Consider the following 24357-nt stretch of genomic DNA (forward strand, 5'->3'; position numbering starts at 1 on the left):
AAGTGCCGATGCTTCAGTCCTTCTTAAAATAGGAAGTTTGGAGCAGAGACTGAAGGAATGGCCATTTGGAGCCTTCCTCACCTGGGGATCCAGCCTACACACACACACACACACACACACACACACACACACACACATATATGGAAAGAGAGAGAGAGAGACCAAACCCAAACAATATTGATGAAGCCAAGAAGCCCATGCTGACAGGAGCCTGATATAGGTGTCTCCTGAGAGGCTCTGCCAGAGCAATACAGAGCAAATACAGAGGTGAAAGCTAGCAGTCAACCAGTGAACTGAGAATGGGGTCTCCACTGGAGGAGTTAGAGAAAGGACTGAAGGAGCTGAAGGGGTTTGCAACTGCATAAGAACAACAAAACCAACCAACCAGAGCTCCCAGGGACTAAACCATCATCCAAAGAATACACATAGACAGACCCATGGCTCCAGCTGCATATCTAGTGGAGGATGGCCTTGTTGGGCATCAATGGGAGGAGAAGTTCTTGGTTCTGCCAAGGCTCGATGCCCCAGTGTAGGAGAATGTCAGGGTGGGGAGTTGGGAAGGGGTGGGAAAAAAGACAGGGTCTCTCTGTGTAGCCCTGAACAGAGTGTTTCTGTTTTGTTAATACCACCTTGCACTGTTTTATCAGTTCACCAAGAGAAAAGAAATTTACTTTAAGACTATACATGGACTGACCCTGGACTCTGACCTCATAGGTAGCAATGAATATCCTAGTAAGAGCACCAGTGGAAGGGGAAGCCCTGGGTCCTGCTAAGACTGAACCCCAGTGAACTAGATTGTTGGGGGAGGGCGGCAAGGGGGAGGATGGGGAGGGAACACCCATACAGAAAGGGAGGGGGGGGGGGATGTTTGCCCAGAAACTGGGTAAGGAAATAACACTCAAAATGTATGTAAGAAATACTCAAGTTAATAAAAAAAAAAAAAAAAAAAAAAAAAAAAAAAAAAGAAAGAGCAACAAGTGTTCTTAACCACAGGGGGGCGGGGAAGAAATTTACTTTAAGTGGTAAAGAGAAACCATCATAATCCAACTTAAAAAAAAGTGATGCCAGTTGTTTAACAAGGGGATTGGGGACAGAAATTCTGTTATGGATCAAGTAGAGACTGAATGAAGGAGAGTACGTTTTCCAGAGCCCACAGGACAGGGCACAATTTACATTCAACCCTCCTTGTGACCCACCTGTAGCATAATACAGTGTGAAATGTTTGGATAGACGGCAAGTGCAACCTCTGGCCACTAGCTTGTACTCTTTTTCTTTGTTAAAGAAAGATTCTTAAAAGAAGGAATCACAACATGTAAAAAAAAATACACTACCTAATATATATACGAATCAAAACATTGTCTTGTACTTTGTAAATATGTGTTGACTAAAAAAAAATACACATTTTTGAAAATCTGAAAGGAAATTTAGCAATGTTCACAAGGGCAACAGAGATATAGAAAGCTCACTGCTAGTGCCTGGCGTGGATCTGCTTTCCTCCCAATCACTGCTCTTCCCACACCCATGCCTCCAAGGATCCACACCTCAGTCAGCAAGATTGTACTATGAACAGCCACGGAGATTAAGGTGGGGTAGTATTTCCCTGGAGGACCAAGTCTCCAACGCAGCCTATTTCTCAATTTACTAGATGAAATCGTCAGTAACGTTCCCTTTACTCGATGCAGAAGTTTCTTCTTTTATGCAAGGCAGATCTAGCCATTTACTTCTTGTTATTATAAACACATGTAAAGAGGACATTTAACTCAAAACCAGCAACTCTTAGGAGGTGAACTTAGCACATTTTCCCTCTCTTGAATTATTATTTTTAAAATTGCCCTGCATTTCTATTACTGTTATTCCCTTAATATGAGTGTTTAAACCTAAAGTAAATGCTTATCAAGCAACGTCAGGTGAAACAAGAGTAGTTGATGCGTTCAGTGCCATTCCTACACATTTGTTCTGGGTTTGTTGTTGCAGGCAGCCTTGGCATGGAGGCCACCATGGCCATGGCTGGAAACTCTTTTGATGATTAATTACACTGACAATGGTGAGCTGCAGCTGGTGCCTAGTGAGCTGAGGTTAGGGATGCTGCGAACTGTGTAACGTGTTGTTACATTTTCAGAAGAGCCCTTCCGTACACTCACATACAGCACAAATAATAAACGGATCCCCAAAAGAGGAGTTAAAGCCTCAGTCTACATACCAAATTTCAGAGCCCCGTACCCTTCAGGATTAAGATATTAAAATACATTTAAAACAATTGGAAATAGTGAAAAACATGTTACAAATTCACCTCACCTGTAATAGTTCTTTCTTTGATATTAAAAGGCTTAAAGAACGTGAATGTCATCCAAGCTGGTCTTACCTTTGAAGATACAGTAGGAAGTTCATCCAGTAGAAGAATATTGCTATCGCTCCGCATTGCCACTGCATGTACGCGGGGATGTCGAGGAACAAGGGCAACACGAAGATCATACTGGTGGTGTAGATGACCCACTCCAGAGCATTGTTGTAGTCCAGAAAGTAGTTCCTTTTCTGGGTAGAGGAGGAAGGAGAACGTGCACATGGAGAAATCTGACACTTATGGATTGTAAAGTGCTACCTAGTTTTGTTGTTGGTTTGTTTCACTGTTTGGTTGGTTGGTCGGTCGGTCAGTTGGTTGGTTGGTTGGTTGGTTGGTTGGTTGGTTGGTTAGTTGGTTGGTTGGTTTGCTGGTTTTCCATATACAGGGTACATTTTCACTTCAGGGAACTTCTAAAAAACTGCATGCTGCTTTCACAATTTCTGAGCTCTCTCTACTTTTAAGGACACATATTTTTGGTAAGGCATAGGGTGCAAGACCCTCAGTAAAAATGTTTGAGACCTGTGCTGAGAGTTAACTGAGGAACCAAAGCACAAGACTGTCTTATGTCATGAATTTAATGTCTAGAATGTTCTAGACATTAAATGTTCCATACTGTAAAGCATTTAAATATAAACCAGATGAAGGGCGATCAACTCTAATAGAAGATTTATAGAATGTTACAGTTTTTAAGCTATTGTTTGCAGTGTTCAGTTAGGAAAATGAGGGCAGATAAGAGATAATGTGGCCTAAATCATTTAAGGTAAAACAAGGTAACTTAACTCTCAGGATTGTGACAATTTACTGAAACAAAGAATATACATACACACAAAAGTATTTGTAACTCATAATAGTAAATTAATACAAGTTTTATTAATACCATTAGTTTCTAATAAAAATATCCACGCACTTATATAACAATGCAAAACTTTTGAAATATAAGGCTATAAGAGATGTGATTTTTTTTTAAAAATTAAAAATATACAAAAAACATAAATTAAAAATTTTAAAACTATAATACAAAATAATGGGTTACTCTCATTTTGGATACTCTGTATAATTCTTACATTTAAAAATAGAAATAAAGTAAGAGAAAATATCATAAAACATCTCCAAGCCATGTATGTGGCACATACAGATAATCCCAGCTTTCCAGAGGTGATGGCAGACGATCATGAGTTGAAAGCCAGATTTAACCAGAATAAGACCCCCCCATCTCAAACAATGTTTCTCAATTTTATAATTTCCTATTCCACAATAAAAAGAAAATACATTGATCTCACAACGACAATTCAAAGACAAACTTGGTTGAAAGGGGATCTGGATAAACTCTGTAAAATGTTTATATTTCAAATTTGAATTGACTTTATTGCATTACAATTAAAATTGATAATAAGCAAAATATCTTAAACACAGCCAAGACATTCATAAGGATCACTGTGTACAGACACAGAGACAAACCTCCCTGAAAGCAGTAATGGTGGGCAACACTTTCTCACATGCTTCAATTACGCAAGACCTTACCAAAAATTATGTGACTTTTACATTTTGAAGTTTCTGTATTAGTCAAGCTGTGTGAATTTAGAATGACAAAACCATTTCAAATAATTGTTTACTAATTAATTCTCTTTATATTAAAACAGCTAATTTAAAAATACAACTGAATAACATACCTGTTGGAAAATTTGGACCACTTCTTTGCAATATCCAAATATACTTGATAAAAAAACTAGAATCATACATATTTTTAATGGAAACGAATTCTGTAACAAAAAGTATAAGACAAAGGGGTTATGAGGAGTTTATAAGTACACAACAATTATTTGCATCATCATTTCCTACTATTAATTTTGTTTTGCTCTCATTTCATTTTTTCCATTGTCTACAATTGCACTGAAGGGAAAGTTAGTGTCATGGCAATACCCATCTCTTTTAGTAGATATGACATACTAGTTTCTTAACACTTCAATCATTGCATGGTCAAACAGTGCAAAGTGAGCTATAAAGGAACACAGATCTGCAGACCTGCATACATTTTTTAAAAACATGATTAACTACACATGCCATAAAAATTACTGCTTTAAAGTTTTTATCACACATACTTCTTATATAGTGTACATTTGTGTATGTGCACACGTGTATGTGTGCATGCACTCATGTAATGGTGTGAAGGTAGAAATTGGAGCACACCTTGAAGAAGAGGTTTCTGTCTTTCTATTATTTGGGTCCTAGGTATTGAACTCATGTCATTGGGCTTAGTAACATGTGCTTTTAACCCACTGATTCACCTCATTGCCTTCCACCCCCAATTTGCTATTTTAAATCCTCTACATCTTCAATACTCTTTACACTATAACATGTATGACTCCTATCATTAAATGCACTCACATCCTTACATCACCATCACTCTATTTCCAAAACTTCTCAATTATTTCATTTTAATAAAAGCCTGCACTTGTGAAATACCTCTTCCAACTTCCCATCTCCTGCATTCCTCACAATGACAAAATGATGGGATTCCAGAAAGGCTGTAAAATCTCACATTTAGCATTTTAACAAGATGTCATTCCTTTGCAAACTCTCTTATTGATAATTTGTTAATATTTGTTCTCACCCCAAGACAGCTTTAGAAGACACATGTCCATATATAAGCTCTATTTATAATAATCAAAGTCCTGATATTAAAAACTTGTTATTTCTGAGGAAAAACAATTTTTACAATTCTTAATTTTAAAATGTCAAAGTTTTAAAATACCAGAGTGTTTATTCTTTCCTCATGAGTACTAATAGTTTCATTGATTATTCCAGTAGAATTGAAGGCCATTCCAGGCTGTATTTTGACAACAAGAAGGGTCATGGGTATGAGACCAAGACAATAAGATCCTAGGTTCATCATATGAGCTCTGAAGCCATAGGCACACCTACAAAGAAATGAGTAAATCACAAATGAACCATCTCAAATAAACGTATTTAAAAGACACCTATGAAAAAAATAGCAACGATCTATTTCCAGATGTCTAATCTATAGTTCATTGCATTTTACAGCCAAAGTTCTTGTGACTCACCTTCTCCATTTTCAGAGATGGAATCTCAGCTGCTGAATAATGTGCCATCAACTCATGGAAAAGCAGTCTTCTCTCCATGGGCCCTAGCTACAAGTTGAGGCTATCCGTACTACATACGAATTACCTCATTTCTCACTAAACTCCATGACCCAGGATGTAGGTTTGTATCTCAGACAATAATTCCTTCCTACCCCTCACATATTTGACACAAATATATTCGTATCAAAGATAACCTCCATGATTTTTAATGACAAAATTTGCCTTCGATTCTTATTGCTCTTAAATTCTAAACCATGATAATAAAATCTAAAACAACAAACTAAATTATTTTAGCAACAAGAAAATTATTTAAAAGGCTTTCGGTAGAGATAATAGTAACATCAAATTAAAGAGAAGGGCAGGTACCCACCATTTCATGAGTAAGTATTCCCTACACACAGGGTGGTTGAGGAGCTCTATGCGGTTATGTTGGACCATGACCTGAAAAATGAGTAAAACTCCATCAAAATAAAATGATAAGCAACTGAGGATGAACTAAGTCTTTTATTTTCTGATTTACAATATTACCATGGTATTATGAGCGCAGCATTACTTATTTTAGAAAATTCAAGAAGTTGTTTTTAATAGAGAAAATGAAAAGTTTTATTTTTACAAAAACTAAAAACCCAAAACAGGAGGGAGGAAGGGAGGGAGGGAGGGAGGGAGAAAGAGAGAGAAAAGAAATCATTTTTATATAGATGCAACCACTTGATTTAATTTGTTTCTTCTATCTCTGCCCCAACAATATGGCATAATCTCGTTGAACTTACATAGGCTTCTAACAGAAGTAGACATTATAGGTCAGTTGGCAAAGATTTACCTTCATTCTGCCACTGAGAAAATTCAACCTTATCTTTCTAGAGGTGTATAGGACATGTATAAACAGTTAAAATAATGTGTCCATTATTTTTTCAAGGTTAGTATTGAGAATATTAATATCTATTTTAAATTACATTTTAATTATCACAGAATATGTAATCAGAAATAAATTCTAGAAAATCTAAAGTGAAAAAATACAGGCTTGGACAACATAGCAGGTATGGAAATCAAACTCGAAAAATATCTCCCCAGAGCTCTTCCATTTCTGTCAAGCATGCTATGTCCAAGCAATTCAGAGCTCAAGTGGAACCAAGTCTGTTAATGCAAACACAAGACTTACATTGAGGATCGTAAGAGGCTCATAGATCACATCCTGGGTGGGGGTTACTTTTTTGGTCATGGATAATGGGCATTGGAGATACTTGAAATTATACTCAATCTGTGGAAGACATAAATTTAAAACATCAGTTCTTGTAAAGATCTCCACCTTCTTTGTAAAATGCTTTTTGAGATTTATTTATTTATTTATTTATTTATTTATTTATTTATTTATGATGCATGGATGTTTTGCCTACATGTTTGTCTGCATACCACATGTGTGCTTGGTGCCCACAAATTTCAGCAAAGTATACTGGATCCACTGGAACTGGAGTTACAGACAATTGTGAGCCACCATGAGGGTTCTGAGAATCAAGTTTGAGTCTTCTGAAAGAGCTGCAATGTTGTAAGCACTGAGTCATCTGTCTAGTCCTGTCATTTCTTGATAAATCAAATATGCAAGTTTAATTTTGTGCCGGATGTTAACTAGCATAACCAATCATAATTTCAAATGGAGAAAAGGAAATTAAGTTAGAACATGAAAATTATAAAAAAATATATTAGAAAGATAATCTTTCAATTTCTTTACAATTCATAGACATGAATAAAATACAATTATTTGGTTTAGGCCCATGTCTATAAAATCATCCCAAATCTGGTGGTCCTGAGACCTGAGAAAAAAATCTTTGCTTGTCATGCTGTCCTCTTGGATCCTGGAAGGACAGGATGTCCTAGGTATCGTACATGCACCATGAACTCCTGGAAAACTGGTCATCCACCCCAAGGGACATGAATTACTTTAGAGATTCATCATTCACACAAAATATCTAAGTAAAATGTATTTCTAGTAGAAATAACATTAAATATTGGTGTTAGAAGAAACTAAAAATTTGGGGGAAAGAGAATGTAAGGAAAATATTCTCTCATAAATCAATAATGCAATATGAAACCAATACTCACTATTACTGTAGATTGTAGAAATATAGTATCACCACTTTTATATTTTCAAGGAAAATTTTAAATACACGTTAGATTATCATAATAAAGTAAGCTTACATGGTAGTCTTGGCAGGACTTGTCTTCTGTGGAAGGTATCATGCAGAAATCTAGAAGAACCTTTGAGAAAGAAAACCCAGCTGAGTATCAGACAGAAGACTGTGCATGAGAAAGGAATTTTTCCCACATCTAAAATAACAAACAAGCATTTCCCTGCTTCCCTTTGCCTCACGATCCTTCTCTAGGAATAAAAAGGGAATTGAGAGTTCTCTCCTAACTGTCACCCTAGAAGAGGTCATGGTAAATTAAGACCATGAATTTTCCTTCTGTCAATGGTATTGCCCTTCTAGGTTATATGCTTATCTGGAGTGCAGGAGACTCATAATCAGCTTCTGCACTGCTCATCCAACCATAGCTGTTGTCTTCTTCTTTGAATAGACACATGTATTAAAAAATCTTCCTAGTACAAAGAAAGTAGTTCCATAAGAAAGATGATATATGACCACTGCCAGTTAATGTTAATTAGAGCTGAGTATGTACAAAAGAAGAAATTGGGTATGCCACACGAGATATGCTTCTGCACATAAAGCAACCGGTATTCAACATGGTTTTCTCTGCCTTCTGAGAAGGCAACCTAAAGGTATTTTTATTTCTAGAGAACGTCAAGCACCTGTATCCTTAAGGAAGGTATCTTGCGTGTACATGTTAGAAACAAAAGTAAGAGCACTCATACAGCCATCAAATACCACTATGGCTCTGCCCTAAACTTGAATTATTTGCAGGAGAAAAATCTGTTCACCAAATTTTATTATAGGTATTACATGTAATAATTGTTAAGATTCTTTTGTAAAGCAGGTCCTCATGGAACGTTTGTTGGCTAATTTTCCTCATTTAGAAACTAGAAAGAAATTATTTATGAGAGTGAGTACACCTACCACACTACTCCACCTATGAGATTTTGCTTTAGGGATCTTACTTTCATGCACTCGGGGAGGTATTCCACCATTTCCATGATTGGACAGCGATTGCTTGGAGAATCATGAGTAAAAACTTGAAGACACTCATCCCATCTGTAAATAATATGGAGGAGAAGCACAATGATTAATCATTGTTTTGCATTGCTGTTCAAACTGCAGATTATGGACTTCTAATGGAAGCCAAGCTTTAATTTCATTCTTAAAGCATCATGGTCTCATTATTGTGATGGTGCCAAGGTCTATTCATCAATATGATTCTCATCTAGTAATTGTGATTAGAAATGTGGGTGAGGTTCAGAATGGCTGGAATAGTCACCGTTCTGTCTCTCTCTTTAACTGCCTTTTAAGGAAGGCAGGCCTTACTCTTCTTTCTCACCTGACATTATGACATGGTGAGTATGTTCAGGGGTGATTGTGTGAGGGAGAAAGTTACGTTCACATACAAGAGTTAGCAGCTTGTACTGCACCCATATTTAACATGTGTGTGTGTGTGTGTGTGTAATATGCTGAATTGAATTTAAAAAATAACATGTGTTGAATACAGTAGTGAGTGTTGATCCTGCTATAATGTTTCAGTGAGTCTGTTTCTTCAACGTCGGCTAAAGAGATGGAATTTGGGGGTTGGGGATTTAGCTCAATGGTAGAGCGCTTGCTAGGCCCTGGGTTCAGTCCTCAGTTCTGGGGAAAAAAAGAGATGGAATTTGAAGGTACTTATGATTCCAAAGAGAAATTAAATTTATAACAAGAAGCAAATATGAGCTCATTGATCTCTAATATAAGATCTGTAGGATGAGTCTGATGCCACTACTGCCAATCCAGAGAGTTTACGAGTAAAATTCATGTAGTATATCTGCATTATTGTCAGCCACTATGTTTAAACACTTCTGTTCACTGGCATTTCAAGAGAAATGAATTTCTTGAGACTCTATATGCTCCAAATGTAGGCTAGATCTACCATGAATATGAATATTAGTCAACTTTGTGTCCCTCAATGGGTTACACAGGGGTTGTCTAAATATTTATCTGCAGTGCTATAGAGAAGTTTTGCTTGAGGAATGGGTAAAAGCCCCATCTAATTTCATCATCCAAACTCTTTAGAGGGGCTTGGTAGTTAAGAGCAGTGGCTGCTCTTCCAGAGACCTTGGGTTTGATTTTCAGCACCCACATGGTGCTCACAACCATCTAACCTCCAGTTTCCAGGGCTAGCAGCCTCTTCTGACCTCTTCAGGCAGCATTTAGACATGTGGTGCATGTACACACATGCAGAAAACAACATTGAAACAAATAAATCTTTTGAAAAACAAGGGTAAATGCTGCAGAGAATGGTTTACAAAGAAAAAAAAATGGTTTTCATAAAAGGTCAGATGCTGTTAAGGTACATTTCATTCAATGGTATTAGTAACCTTAGTTATACTTTCTATATTCTTATTATTTTTATATCTCTTTCTTTCATTTATTCATTTATTATTTATTGTGCTTGTGTGGAGGAGGGTTCACCACACTGTGTATGTTAGATTAGAGGATAACTTGTGGAAGTGAGTTCTCTCCTTCCACCATATAAGTTCAAAGGACCAACTCATAGCCCAGGCATGCCTTCATCAGCATCCAGTTTGGGAATTTGTACTGACAAGAACATGTCAGGCAAGTCCAGGAAGGCAGACTAGAGTTTGCTTTGACAATAAACTTGTTGTCAAATTTTCCATGTGCCTAGATCCCAGTATTCTCATAAAGGTCTAACCATGTAGTATCGGACTATCATGTTAAAATTTGTAGTAATGAAGACTAAGGGATAAGCAAAGCTTCTGCTGTCGGCAGTAAGTGAACAGTAGGCATCTGTATATGCAGACTTAAAGCTGTGGCACGTTCTTCTCATCTGCTCTCAGACTAGGGCGTGTCCCATGTTATCAGAAGACACGGGTCACAAGGAAGACAGGAAGGCACACACATACCTTTTACTCCTGATAGTTGTGAGAACCACTTCCTTGCGCTTATTGTGCAGTGCAATATGCAGAAAGGAAGCTTGCTTCTTGTTCAGGAGGATGTCAGCATTGTAGCTCAAAAGCATCGCAACAGCCTTTGCATGGCCCTCCCGTGCTGCAAAGTGAAGTGCTGTGTTCTTTAAAGAAAACAAAGCATACAGTATGGGGTGAGAGTAGTAAGCATTCTTTGGCTGTTTTGTTGTCTCGTTTCATTGCTGAAATTTTTAAAGGAATGGTTAATGAAACTACTTAATAGCAAAGTATATCATGATGTCTAAACATCATGTTCACAATGAAGCTTTTAAACAATGCATTTAAACACACACACACACAGAGGGCGAGGCTGGGAGGGTACAGGGGAGAGAGAATGTTTCAAGCAGTCTGTGCTGCTTCTGGGGCAAGATGACTCTAAAAGAACAAATGAGACGTTCTTAGAGTAAGGCTCTTATAGGAAGACATGGCCCTGGGGACTTATCACCTATTCCAACTGTGGATCTCAAGCACAATATGAAGTCAGAGACTGCTATAAGGATGCTTGTTTGTCATTTCCCCATATAAAAATGTCTTTAAAAAGAGAAGGAGAAATTAGATGGTTTATCTCAATCATTTCTTGAAGAAGTGTACATTTCAGTCCTCTCTAAATGAATAATAAGCAATGGCAGTTTTAATTGTCATCTTGACACAACCAAGAAGAGCATTTCTACTGGTGAACTGTCTAGATCAGGTTGGTCTGTGGGAAATTGTCCTGATTGTTCATTGTTGTAGAAGGACTCAGCCCATTGTAGGTAGTGGGCACCATCATTCCTTCAGCAGGAGAAGTAGAAAAGACAAGCGGCCATATGGGAGCAAGAAAGCCAGAATCCATTCATTTCTCTCTGTTCTTGGCTATGTATGCGATACAACTAGCCACTCTGAGCATCCGCCTTGACTCCCTTCTATGATTAGCTGTAACGGAATTGTGAGCCTGAGAAACCCTCTCTCTGTGTTGTCAGAATGCTTTATCATGGCAACAAAAATGAACCTAGAACAGAAATTAGTACCAGAGAAGTAGAATTGTTGCTGCGATGAACCTGATCTCATGACTTTGAATTCTTTTGTTGGAGGGTTGTGGAGGGTTATGGAACTTTAGATTGGAAAGCTACTGAGTACTCTGAGCTTGATGGGAAATTCTTGTGGTATAGGAGCTTAGAAGATAAGGATGCTCAAGCAGCATCCAGGTAGTGGAGGCCCAGATCATGATTCAGGGGGAAACAGTTTATTGATAACAGAGATAGAGGTCATTTGTATGATATTTTGGCTAAGAATCTGTATGTGCTCGTCATGCTGCTGCCGCAGAATCATCTGTGATTAAAACCAGGTCAGCAGTACTGAAGTGAAGCCAACTGTGATGACTTAGGACGATAGGGAAAGATTTCCTCAGGGTAATATAATTGTGGTCCAGGGATACAGGCTATGTCTTTCAGTGGGACTTGACAATGAAAACGTTGTCTGTCACAATATAGGTCTTAAAGACATGAAAAATAAAAGATTGTGGAGAGTGATTGAAGCTTGATACTTTGTCATAGGGTGGGAGTCCCCCTAGAGAGACTTTGACCAGCCACTGGTACAGGTGAACAATGCCGCCATAGAGACAGGCCAGTACTGTGGAGGATCCACTAAGGATAGGTCTAGGTGTGAAACAAGGCCAGTCTAAAGCCTAGACGGAAAGCTGTATGTTAAGGATGGCCAAGCTGGAGAGGTAAGGATGCCCTTCAAAGCTCAGAAGACTGCAAGCCTTGGATGCTGGACAGTGAGAAAACAACATTCGACTTACACTGGTTGGTTTTGGTTTCACTTATATGCCATGTCCAGTTCTTCTCTGTCTTAGGGCTATTACTGCCATGATGAAACACTATGACCCAAGTAACTTGGAAAAGAAAGGGTTTCTTTGACTTAAGCTTATCGTTATTCATCATCAAAGGAAGTCAGGACAGGACACAAGCAAGGTAGGAACCAGAAAACAGAAATCATGGAGGGGTGCTGCTTTCTAGCTTGCTCATCATGACTTGCTCAGCCTGGTTTCCTATAGAACCCAGGACACCCAGGGATGCACCACCCACAATGGGATGGGGCACTCTCTCATCAATCACTAATTAAGAAAATGCACTACAGTGGTATCTTACAGGTTCATTTTCTCAGTTGAGGTTCTCTTCTTTCAGATGATGGTAGCTTATGTCAAGTTGACATAAAACTAGCCAGCACATTTCCCTTTATAATAAGAATGCCTAACTATGTAATTCGTTTTTTTATAGAAGCCCATGTTTATGAGATTTTAAATGTTTGAAAAGACTTTGGATGTTTAAAGTGTTGGCTTTTTAAGGAACAGGATCTTTAAAATTAAATTATATTTCATACATAATATAAATATGAGAACCAGTAAGGAAGGAAAGGACATACATCATTTACAAATGATACCGCTATCTGTATGTCAAGTTGACAAAAGGAGAATTACAATGGTTTTAATTGTCAACTTGCCAAGAACTAGTGTCAACTCAGGAGCAGAGCCTCAACTAAGGAGTCCTCTAGATCTAGTCAGCCAGTGGGTGTGCCTAGGGGGCATTGTCTTGATTATTAGCTGGCTCTGCCTACTGTAGGCTAGAACGAACTTTGACTCTTGTCTGTGGATGTGATGCCTGAGGCATGAGCTCTTGCCTTACAAGCCTGTCAGTGATAGGCTGTAACCTAGAATTGTGAGTCAGATGAAGGTCCTCCTCTCCTAAGTTACTTATCAGGGTGTTGTATCAAAACAACAGACATAAAACTAAAATAATACCCAATAAACAACACTAAAACCAATCCTTTTGTATCACTGTGCTTTGTGTCCAGTGCTCTGCTCTCTTTATTTTATCTGGGTTCACCAAGGAAAGATAAAAATTTTAAGGTGAAATAGTCTTTGGCAGCTATGAAATCGTGGCTTTAACACACACACACACACACACACACACACACACACACACACATCCCTCACAGTTCTCCAATTTCTAGTCCCTTTTACTTATTCCTCTCATAGACTAATTTTTAAAATTCTGACAAGAGGCATAGAGCAGAGCAAGGAATGAAAACGCCGTGAAGAAGGCTTCTTTACAATTCTGTGTTTGCTCAATGCCAGGATTGATTCGGTCAATGAATTCCAGTACCTACCCCTTCTTCGTCTAGCCGGTCTGTGCACTTCAAGTTAGTGTCAAGAATGACCTTCATGGTCTGAGTGTAGCCACCCATGGATGCATGATGCAAAGCAGTCCAGCCATTGTGGTCACTGTTAAAGAGAAGACATGCAAATACACTTACAGGGAACTGTGGAAGGTGACACCACTGACTGTAGCTTGAGCTGATGGCAAAGCACGGGACGTAACCACCCAATTCTGAGTTCATATTTATAATACATGAAGCAGTTTCAAGCATAGCTGCCACTCACTTATAATTGCGATTCACTTGTGTACTTTAGTGAAGTCTCAATATATCATCAAACTCTTGAGAGTCGGGAAAGTATAATATGTTCTGTGTGTTATTTATCAAAGCCTCGATGGGTTTATAAATATACTTTTAATCATGTTTCCCTGAACATTGGATCAGAAAAGTTTCCACAATGCTCCCACTATCTTTACAGTCACTAGTGATTGCAGTTGTAAGGTAGTTAATATTGTCGCTAAGCATTTAGGTCTACACTCTCTTGTGCTATCGAAGTTCCTTATACTTACAGAAATTAAAGATACAGATATAGTGAAAGCTTGTTATATTGGTGATACTTGACCAAATACAATATAGAAAATAAATTATACAGTTTAATTTTGGCACTCATAAGCAACCATTTCAGTAACGCTGTAATTAAGGGCCAGCTACGGAGCTGGGTCTCCACATGTCCTTTTTGCAGGTCTGATGCTGTGTCCCTTACAGCAGGAATAGACTGGGCAAAGCCTGCGGCTCAAGGCTGTCATTTACACACTGCTAGATGTGCTCAGATGAAGAAACTGGCTGGTGGTCTCCAGCACAGAGAGCCACTTGCTCCCTGTCACTTTGGGAAAACTGAAGAGAGCGCATTGAATCTAAATGTCTGTAGGCCGCCTTTTCCTTTTAGAAACATGCTATTCAATCCTCTCCCCAAAAGCCTCCAGCAACTCTACAGCAGCAGACTCCCTGATCCATACCCTTAAGTTGCCATTTGAGAATTACACTTAATTTCATTTTAGTGTTTGAGAAATTATGTTTGTTTTGAACATAAAATGGGATAGATTTTTTGTACCGTCATTTAAAATATTACAGAAAAGTTTAAAACACCTAACCTTAAGATATCCACAATTCCATAAATTCATGCCTCACCTAAGAAACAAGGCCCCTTTCTTGAGAAGAAGTTGAACGACTTTATCATGTCCATTCTTTGCTGCCAGATGGAGAGGGGTCATTCCATGGAGATCCCCTTCATTCAAAAGCCTTGTGTCGCTGATGTCTTGCAGAAGCCTCTGACATGTATTGATGCGCCCATAGCTTGAAAAGGTCAGGTTCACATGTGTAAGATAAATACAAAACAGAAACGCACACTCTCAAATACCAGCAGTCCGATCCTCACCTGGCGGCAAAGTGCAGGGGCGACTTCTTATCTTTGCTTTTGGAATGAACGGACACATTGAACCCGAGGAGGTTATTTACAGAGACAGGGGCCCCCTGCCTACACGCATAATGGAGAGGCGTACATCCATCATTGTCCTCATCCATCACCAGCTCCTTGATGTGTTGCATCTGTGAGAAGAAGAGTCTTAGAATGTCACTGTATCAGTGTCCTGGGGTAGATTTCATATTATTCTGTAGCGTGGGATTTTCCAATCTATTGCAGACAAATCTGCAAGTGACCTGCAGGGGAAACTCCTCAGGATGAGGCCTCACGTTTTGTCCCCATATCATGTGAGAGATTCTGCAAGCATAGTGAGTAGGCATGGCAGCATTCTCTGACTGTTTGACACATTCTCCCTTCTGCTCCTCCCTCTGTTATTTCCACAAACACTTCAGCACCTACGCTATTGGGTGAAACCAAACAAAACACTGGGGGTCTTGAAAGTGGATTTACTTAATTTTAAAAATAGATTAAGTGAGAATAAGAAAGGCAAATGAGGAAGTCAATCCATGTAGTACACACTTACTTTTGTTTAAAAAAATCTTAATTCCATGTGTATTTTGATTCTATATTAAACACAATAACAGCATGAAAATCTACTCATTATAAGATACACCTCACATTTCAGATGCACTTAATAGCTAGGCAGTAAATATTAGCTGGCTCATTAAGCACAATACTGTCGTCAGTCAGTCAAGTATGTCGGGCAGTGTTCCTAACTGAAGGTGAAACACTAGTCATTCACCTTCAGACGAGTCTTCTCCATTCACAAGGAGCTTGCTGAGTGAAACAGTGAAGGAAAAGGACTTATTGTCAATGGGCCCTAGTTACAGATGAGAGTACAAACCCCTGTGACTTTAAAAGCTCAGTCTGCATTATCACCAACTAATTTCCATCATCTCCACCTCTATGATGAAGATGAAGCATCTTTACTTTAAAGCAGTATTGAAGTTCTAAAACAAACTCTCATAATATAAATGGCAGTGGAATGAGCACAGTCTTCATTATGTATGATTTTGTTTAAGTTCATGGACATACCATACCTGCAAAAACTCAGGCCGCAAATTCCTTAGCCCATAAGGCTGCTGCACAGTCAAATGTAAAAAGTTACGCCCAAGATGATCCTTTATGTCTACTTTGGCACCTGAAAAAAATCACAATAGAAAAATAAAGTGTACTCATATGGTTATAACATGGTTTTTGGTGATCCTTCTCAAATCTTTAACTTACAGTCAATTGTAGTTAGGTGGAAAAATTGAACAATTTTAAAATGGGTTTACTTTACTCTGTCTATGTTTGTGTATGTGTGAGAAAGGGGGTGGAAAGTCTGTGAATCCTTAAGTTTTAAGCATAAAACTTGAACAATGAGAGATGAGCAGTCCCCTTTGTGCCCACAGCACCAGGCCAGCCTGCAATGGAGACAGTGACAGACAGCAGCTACATAGATGTTTGCTGTGGCAGAAAGCTCAGAACGTCTTCAGCCAACTCCACAGTGTTTACCTTACACATGTGATCTGTTATTGCTATGAATTAACATCATTGTAGGCTTGGTAAGTCTTTTATTAACCTTTGTATGTACAGAGCGTGTCCCAGTGCCTGGCATGAGACAGCTGGTTGACAGATGTTTATCTGAGAAGATGGGTCTACTTCTGATTGGTACCTTTAGAGAGGAGCAAATTCACAATATTCCAGGATGCAGAAGCAGTTGCTAAAATAAGTGGAGAGCGTCCTTCAGAATCAGTGCTGTTGATGTCTGCTCCCTAAAACAAAGCAAGTCACTCAGCAAGGAGATGAAGCCAGCAGCTGGCTTCACACACGAGAAGATTATGCCCATGGCTTCAGCACTCAATCATAACTAACCATAGAATCACATGACATTTCTATAAAATTCAAATACCAGTAAACATCAAGATACTCTCTCATAAATTCATCAATACAATTATTTCCCTGTGTTAAGTTGTTCTTGATTAACGTTTGTCAATAGATGAATTACTACCAAGTCCTTTGAACAAAACCTTCTTCCCTCAAACACCATTTTAGTTCTCACCACAAGAAATTATTATTTAAATGCCTCTAATTTTTATTTTTTCCACATTTATTGCTCTGTAATTTTTAAAGCATTAATAAAAAATCATCTACTTAAAAGTGACTACAGTATTGAAATATATAAAATGAGACAACTGAATTGAAATTATGGAGGTAAGAGTTTAATCAACCATCATGTGAAAATTCACATTAAAATTAGTGTGTGTGTGTGTGTGTGTGTGTGTGTGTGTGTGTGTGTGTGTGTGTGTATTTTAAGGGTCTATATTCCCCATGGTAAGAAACAAAGTGCCTTTAAAGTTTCCATGGACTAATTCTCTACTTTGGTAGATGAGTAAAAGGAGCATCAGCTTGGATCAGGCATCTCCCTTTGCTCTTACTCCATGGCTGCCCACAGCAGCCAACAGCTTCATGGGAAGATGGTGGCAATGGTGAGGCTCAGCCATGACTCTCCCTACAGCCCATTGACAAGAAAGCACACATGGCACGAATACATGGCATCTATTGAAGCTTTTCTCTATACTTTTATGTAACTATCACAATTTCAGTAGCTACTACTAATAACCCAGGAATTGCTAAATATTGTGACTGGAACTTTGCTGATTGTGCATTTTGTGGGAACTAATATACCCACCAGCACACAACCACTCGTGTCCAGGCTTGGGAAAATGCAGTCAAAAGCTAGTCATGTCTGCTTCTCTAATGAAGATGATTCCGGGGTTTTATTGAGAGGAAATTTTCAATATGTCATTTGACGTCACTACTTTTCATGGTTTGGAAGATGATGTTGTGGTAGTGGGGATAAAAACTTATTTTGGAAGATGAAAGAGATGTAGGTGGCCTGTACTACATCTGCCCAAGAGATGTATCAGTGCTGATAAAACATCAGTTGACCTGTCTATACCCAGTGTAAAAAGGATCCCTTCATTGGCCCCCAAAGAGCTTTCTTTGCAATGGATCCATAAACTCTAGAGGAAATACACTCTTGGACATGGGTTAATCAACTTTCTGGAAGTTTTGGCTGCCAAACAACTGCCTAGACTTTCTAGGTATTTCAATACCTTGTTAGCAATCCCTTAACTCTCACCTCACATTCTTCTTTGTATAAATTGCAATTAATAATCAAAATTTTATGACCATGATTTAGAGTAGCTTTTAAATATTGATTCATATTTGTTTGAGTCTGAGACTAAGACTAAAATAATTTCAATTTCCACAAATATTTCTATTAAATCTTAGACAGATATGTTAACCAAGAACTTGTGGTTTACTGAAAATAAAAAACTCATACTATAAGATGTTTCCAAGTGTAGTGTAAGTACTAGTTTAAGAAAGCTAGACCCATGAGTTGAATAATTACCACTGAAATTAGGTAGTCTGCCAGGTCATGATGATCAAATAATGAGGCTCTGCAAGAGAGAGAGAGAGAGAGAGAGAGAGAGAGAGAGAGAGAGAGAGAGAGAGAGAATAAGTTTTTATTGAAATAAGTATAAAGACCAAAGATGCTATATTCAGAAACTAGACAAAAATAGCACAATGTTATATTAAAGAATTCAGATTCTGAGTTGAATATTTACAAGTATATTCAAAAATCAGGAAAAATAAAGTACAACACAAAATTACTTTGTCATGTTTTAATGAGCCCACTCTTTCCCATAAAATCCTCATTATGAAGTGAGTAGCAACATCTGCCTTATTCTAGTTGATAGAACTGGCAGGCATCATGTGACCACAGGGATCAGGCAAGATGGGCCTAAATGCATCTGTAGTTTTCGGAAAGTCAATGCTTTGGAAAGTCAATGTATGGGTGGGGCTGTCCTTTGGCAAAACCATGAGGAAGCATCAGCTTTCCTGAGCTTTTATGAAGCCTGAACTTACTATAGTGAGAACTAAAGTCATTTTAGTCACAAGAAATACTAATAAATAAAATAACTAAAAGCTGCAAATATTCATTTAAACATCACTGTATAGACGTTAATGTTAATGATTTAAAACTTAATGTTTTCTATTGAACCCCACACTGTTCCTGTTCAAGGCCTTCAACTACTCTTGATCTTTTGTATATACATACATTTCAGAACATGCCTTTGAGTGCTACAGAAAGTTCACTGGAAACAGCTCAGAGACCTAAACATAATTGCCTCTTAGCTAAATTAATATTCTAAAACTATGATTTGAGAAGCCACTGGATGTCAAAATTAACTGAATCAAAGAATTCTAAAGAAGGTCCTAACTCACCCCAGTGACTCTAAAAGGATCTGGACTATTAACCCTCCTGGGTGTTCTCAAGCTCTTGAGTGATTGGGTCAATGGATCATTGACTGACCCAGACTATGCCAAGGCACTTTAGTTCTGAAAAGTTCACTCACAGTCTTTGATTCCTCGGGGCATTACAGGTTCTAACTGAAACACAACATTGTGATTAATTCTCTCCTGACCTTTGTCTCTTTCATGTTTGACTTCAGGCTGGACTTATCTAAAAGTCATATCACTATAGCAACTTGCTTAGATTTTAATTACACGATACCTATTTCCAACCTCCGCACTTTCATTTCTATGTAGTATCGTCACTAGTGAAGTGAGATGCTTGTGTTGTTGAATCTTCTTTTATGTATCCTGTTGATATCATTTGACTGGTGGCTTTGATCTATGACTCAAGATTGTTCCTATGGTTTTCCACCTGACATTTTGGTAATTGCCCATCAATTTGTATGTTTTTAGAAATTTGCCACCTTTCATTTATTAACTTTTGGGGTGTAGTAACATGTAAGTTACTTACCGGTGAAGCAGGGTCTCCTGATTGCCATCGACTGCATTTACGATATCGCTGCTTCCAGTATAGGATGAGATCATGAGTTTAACGATGTCAGTGGCTCCCTGGGTTGCAGCAAAATGGAGGGCCATGCATTTGGCATTCTATAAAGAGTGTTGATATCAGCATTAGTGCTTAAATCCCAACTTAAGGACTTAACACATAGAAACTAAACTATGAGCTTATTCTTCCCAGATCTAGGGAAGTCAAAACTGATGATGAACTTCATTGTTTGATCTACTAAAAGCCATGAGTAGGAAGACCTGTATAGGAAGGGTACTCCCTAGCAACCCAAGTGCCCTCGGAATACACTTCTATCACTCTCAATTGAATATCATTCTTTGCTCAACAAGTATGAATCTCCTTCATTACGGAAGCAGTTGAATGAAATGACTTCATATGAGCAAAGTGATTTCTATTTCAAAGAATTTGGAAGCAATAGGAAGAAGCCTTGTGTGTTTAATAAGCAATAAGCAATTTCTGCTTTCTTCTGAAAGGAAACAGCTTTATGGCAGCTGACCAAGACCACTATAGGGAAAAGTCTTACAAGTCTTTGCTTCTCATCAGGTCAGGACCCAGGCTCAGTCAAAGCTCTTATATACTTACCACTAGAAGTAAATCGGGTGAGCCTTAGCTAAAACATACAAGTCTTAGAACGAAACTACCACCCAAGACATTTATGATTGGGCTTAAGTGTCCTGGATAGAAATATGGATGCCATATAGCTCATGGCAGCAAAGTGTGTTATACTCATGCAGCTACTTGGTTACTTGCTCTGGAATATTGAAATTTATACAATTAGGAAATATTTTTGCCTGTGGACAGGGGAACAACATTCCTTTGCACTGTGTGCATATCCAGTCTGACTGGAATATAAAGGAACCACACAACACTTGAGAAGTAGTGTGTGGAAGCTTTCACTTCATAGACCTCTCAGACAGAACACTTACCTCCATCATGTCGATGTGTGCACCATTATCCAGGCACATCTTAATCATGTCCAAGTCGCCGCTCTGAACTGCGAGGTGGAGAGGGCTGGCTTTCTTATGATTCACAAAGTTAATGTGAGCCTCACGGGTATAGCCGGTCTTTTCACCTTTAGGAGGAAGCACCATTTAAGGTTAACATAAATGGGCTGGTAAAGAGAAAGGACATGCAGAATTACATAAAGGCCCGTGTGTAAATTCTATTAGTTTTCAAATGAAAGGTTATTTAAAGACTTCTTAACTATGTACAATGTAGAAAGCATCAACTCACCATATGCTAAGATTAATTCCATGCATTTTTTGGCACCTGAAAATGCTGCCTGGTGCACAGGGTAGTCTCCCCATTTATTTGATTTACACAGCTTAGCTCCTTTTTCTAACTGAAGGAAAAGTAGAGAAAATCAGTTACATAAATTAAGTGAGCAACGTGGACCAGAATTTCTGTGTCTCAAGCAGGCCATCCCACCCTCCAGAGCATAAGGGAAAACGAGCAGAAGGCTCTGGAAGACATGGAGTCCAGGCAAGAAGTAACTTCAGAACTGGGCTGAGACAATGGGGACACTACAGCTTATAAAGCTGCACATATCCCAGGACACAAAAAGTATCGACCTCAATCCCCCAGACTGGAATGCTCTGACATTCCTTCACTTCCAAAGTGTTTTATTGTTTGAAGTTCTTAAAACCCAATATCCACATAAAAGCAAAATATTGATACATATGTGCACATATAACTATTAGGAAAGTCTTGCGTATGCTTTTATTTCTGAAGAGCAGGCTAGCAACCCAAAAACACTTGAGAAAGAGCTATTTCTTACTACCAAGAACAGAAGTCATTCCTGAGACAGGTACCTGTGGTGTCTTGGTGTGTCACACCTGCATGGTCTTCCACAGAGATGGCGGCCTTCTAACCGCAGACCTATGACTTAAGGCAGCTAGGCAAGGCAGGATGCTCCCTTGGAGAACCCATAAGAGTACTGATCTTGGGGATGTAAATGAATGTTTCTGTCCATGCATAATTTTTATCTTTGGTCACTTGAAAGCTCAGAAATCAAATTGTATGTTTTAAATTTTATGTATGGGTTCTTTATCTGCACACATGTCTGTGAACCATGTGTGTCCTGGTTGCACAGAGACAGGAAGAAGACATTCGGTCTCCTTGGATTACGATGAGTGGAATCCACTATGTGAGTGTGAGAGCCAAACCTGGGTCCTCTGGAAGAACAGCAGTGCTCTTAGCCACTGAGCTGTCTCTTCAGCTACAAGATCAAATGGTTTTCGTGTCACGCAGGCTGTTATATTTTGGTTTTATACTCTAGCCCAAGTGCCAGACTCATCTTAATCCCTGTCTGTATTTTCTTTTGACCTTGATTTTTCTTGTGCCTTCTTTCATGCTCATTTGTAGTCTTCTGTATATAATCTAGGGCCCACATTGGATCCTAGAAGTATATTCATGTAAGTTCTTTTGACCTATTTTCTGTATTTCCCCTTTTGCTATGGAGATAGTATGAAGTGCTTAAATAACAATTTGTATCCAATTCACAGAAAGAAAGCAAGACAGTGTGATGGATTTACGAACCAAAATTTGCAAAGCTTCACTGTTGTCTTTGGCACACGTGGACATCAAAGCCGTGTTCCCATTCTCTCCTTCTAAATTGATGTTAGTGGCCTTGTGCTCTGTCAAGACCTGCACAAAAGGAAGAAGTCATTCTTACAAAGGTAATCTACTGACTTTCAAACAGCTACATGTCTCCAGGGGACTTGGTTGGCAAATAGCATTTCTCACTCATCTTTTCTAATTCGTCTTCCATAAAAGATGTCATAAAATTTTGGACACAGTAGCTATCAAATAAATGAGAGACTTTCATGCCAACAATTAGTAGAACTTTGAATTGTATATTTGGAAACACAATCCTAATGGTAAATACTAAGTTCCCTGAAAGAGCAGTACTCTCAAGGGTTTACATTAGCTATGTCTTCAGAAATAACGTGTGGAGACATTCCTGATATGTGGATTGAGGGAAGGGATCAAGATCGGAAAGATGTGGGAAGGAAAGAGGGAAAATGGTGCAGGGAAATGAGTTCTTTCTCCCCAGTCAGGCAGAATGCAGACATGGTAAGAGATGCAGTGAGAACCCTATTCTCTTTAACAGAGAAGCTGGCTTTGTGTAGACCTGCTCACAAATTAACTCAAACTTGGTTTAGAATTGAAGAAATTAGTATTCTAATTAAATGTCAATTAGTCATTCTTATGAAATTTAAGTAAACATCTAGTACTCCCTCATCAGTAACTACCAGCTCATCATTGGCCAAGTCCACTGTCTGTCAACCAGAGTTAAGTTAACAATATGTACCTTTTGCGAATGTTGAGATAAGCTCACCCCCCCCCATGCCCTAACCTACTCCACATTGGGGAAAATAGTGATTTTTCATTTTGTTCCTTGTTTTGAGTATCTTGACTTTACGAGTAGTATTTTCTCCCTTTGGAGAGAAAAGGGTAGCCACAGCCCTTGATGGGGCACATTGACCACTCCATCTGTTCAGCACCACCCATCCAGCACAGACTGATAGATTACTTCTTCCTGGGAATGGAAAGGAAGCTGATCTTACCAAGGGAATTGACACTATGCGGGCACACAGGGTATTAAATTTTATCGGGAAAGGACTTATCAGACACCCCAGACCAAGTAGAGGATCTAGCTGTCTTTCCTGGACCTCACACAATGGTGGGCACTTAACACTGGAATAACATGACCACACAGCATTGTAGCACCTGACACCTGGTGAATGCATCACAGATTGATAAACAGAGGACTCTTAACCATCCCTCAAGTTTCAGTATGACTTGGCCGTAGCTGATGCTACCTGCCGGACTTTATGGCTGTCCGTCTTTTCACCCATCTGGACCTAAGTCTGAACTTGCTGTTTCCTAGCATAAGATTCAGTCTTTCACCTGGCAGCCTCACACACTCTAGCTCAGCGACAGCTTCCTCTTAGCACTGGCCTGGTTCACTGATTTATCAATACAGAGTCTCTCTATGTCTCTGTCTTTCTATCTCTCTCTCTCTCTCTCTACACACACACACACACACACACACACACACACACATATTTTAGAAATCTTTTGAAGCATGCTGCAGCCTCTTTAACATGTATTCATTGCATATTATGTAATAATAATAATAATATATGAATATATAAGCATGGTTACTGCATACTGCATTATAGAGTTAATATTCGCATTTAAGATTGGAATACAAGAACTGGCATTTTTCTCAGCCAGTGGGTGACGTCAACTTGTAAAGTGCTTTCTTCTTGAGGTGATACTGTGGTAAGAGTCAAC

The 24357-nt window shown here is 38.7% G+C and overlaps 1 protein-coding gene across 2 annotated transcripts in view; it reads right to left on the reverse strand.

Annotated features, from left to right (window-relative positions):
* Window positions 1-24357, reverse strand: part of Trpa1 (transient receptor potential cation channel subfamily A member 1) — a 48199-nt gene that overhangs the window by 13016 nt on the left and 10826 nt on the right. Inside the window, exons 4-21 of one of the 2 annotated variants that reach the window (XM_032890638.1) lie at window positions 22594-22701; window positions 21289-21397; window positions 20982-21127; window positions 19999-20135; window positions 18580-18628; window positions 16837-16936; window positions 16220-16320; window positions 15135-15304; window positions 14888-15052; window positions 13712-13826; window positions 10502-10668; window positions 8552-8645; window positions 7636-7695; window positions 6602-6700; window positions 5813-5883; window positions 5094-5259; window positions 4012-4101; window positions 2363-2532 (exon numbers count right to left, since the gene is read on the reverse strand). In XM_032890638.1, coding sequence (XP_032746529.1) covers window positions 2363-2532; window positions 4012-4101; window positions 5094-5259; window positions 5813-5883; window positions 6602-6700; window positions 7636-7695; window positions 8552-8645; window positions 10502-10668; window positions 13712-13826; window positions 14888-15052; window positions 15135-15304; window positions 16220-16320; window positions 16837-16936; window positions 18580-18628; window positions 19999-20135; window positions 20982-21127; window positions 21289-21397; window positions 22594-22701 — 2117 coding nt within the window. The remainder of the gene's footprint in view (window positions 1-2362; window positions 2533-4011; window positions 4102-5093; window positions 5260-5812; window positions 5884-6601; window positions 6701-7635; window positions 7696-8551; window positions 8646-10501; window positions 10669-13711; window positions 13827-14887; window positions 15053-15134; window positions 15305-16219; window positions 16321-16836; window positions 16937-18579; window positions 18629-19998; window positions 20136-20981; window positions 21128-21288; window positions 21398-22593; window positions 22702-24357) is intronic. The other variant, XM_032890645.1, reaches the window with a different exon arrangement.

Source organism: Rattus rattus, chromosome 1 (genome assembly GCF_011064425.1).
Source record: "Rattus rattus isolate New Zealand chromosome 1, Rrattus_CSIRO_v1, whole genome shotgun sequence".
NCBI lineage: Eukaryota > Metazoa > Chordata > Mammalia > Rodentia > Muridae > Rattus > Rattus rattus.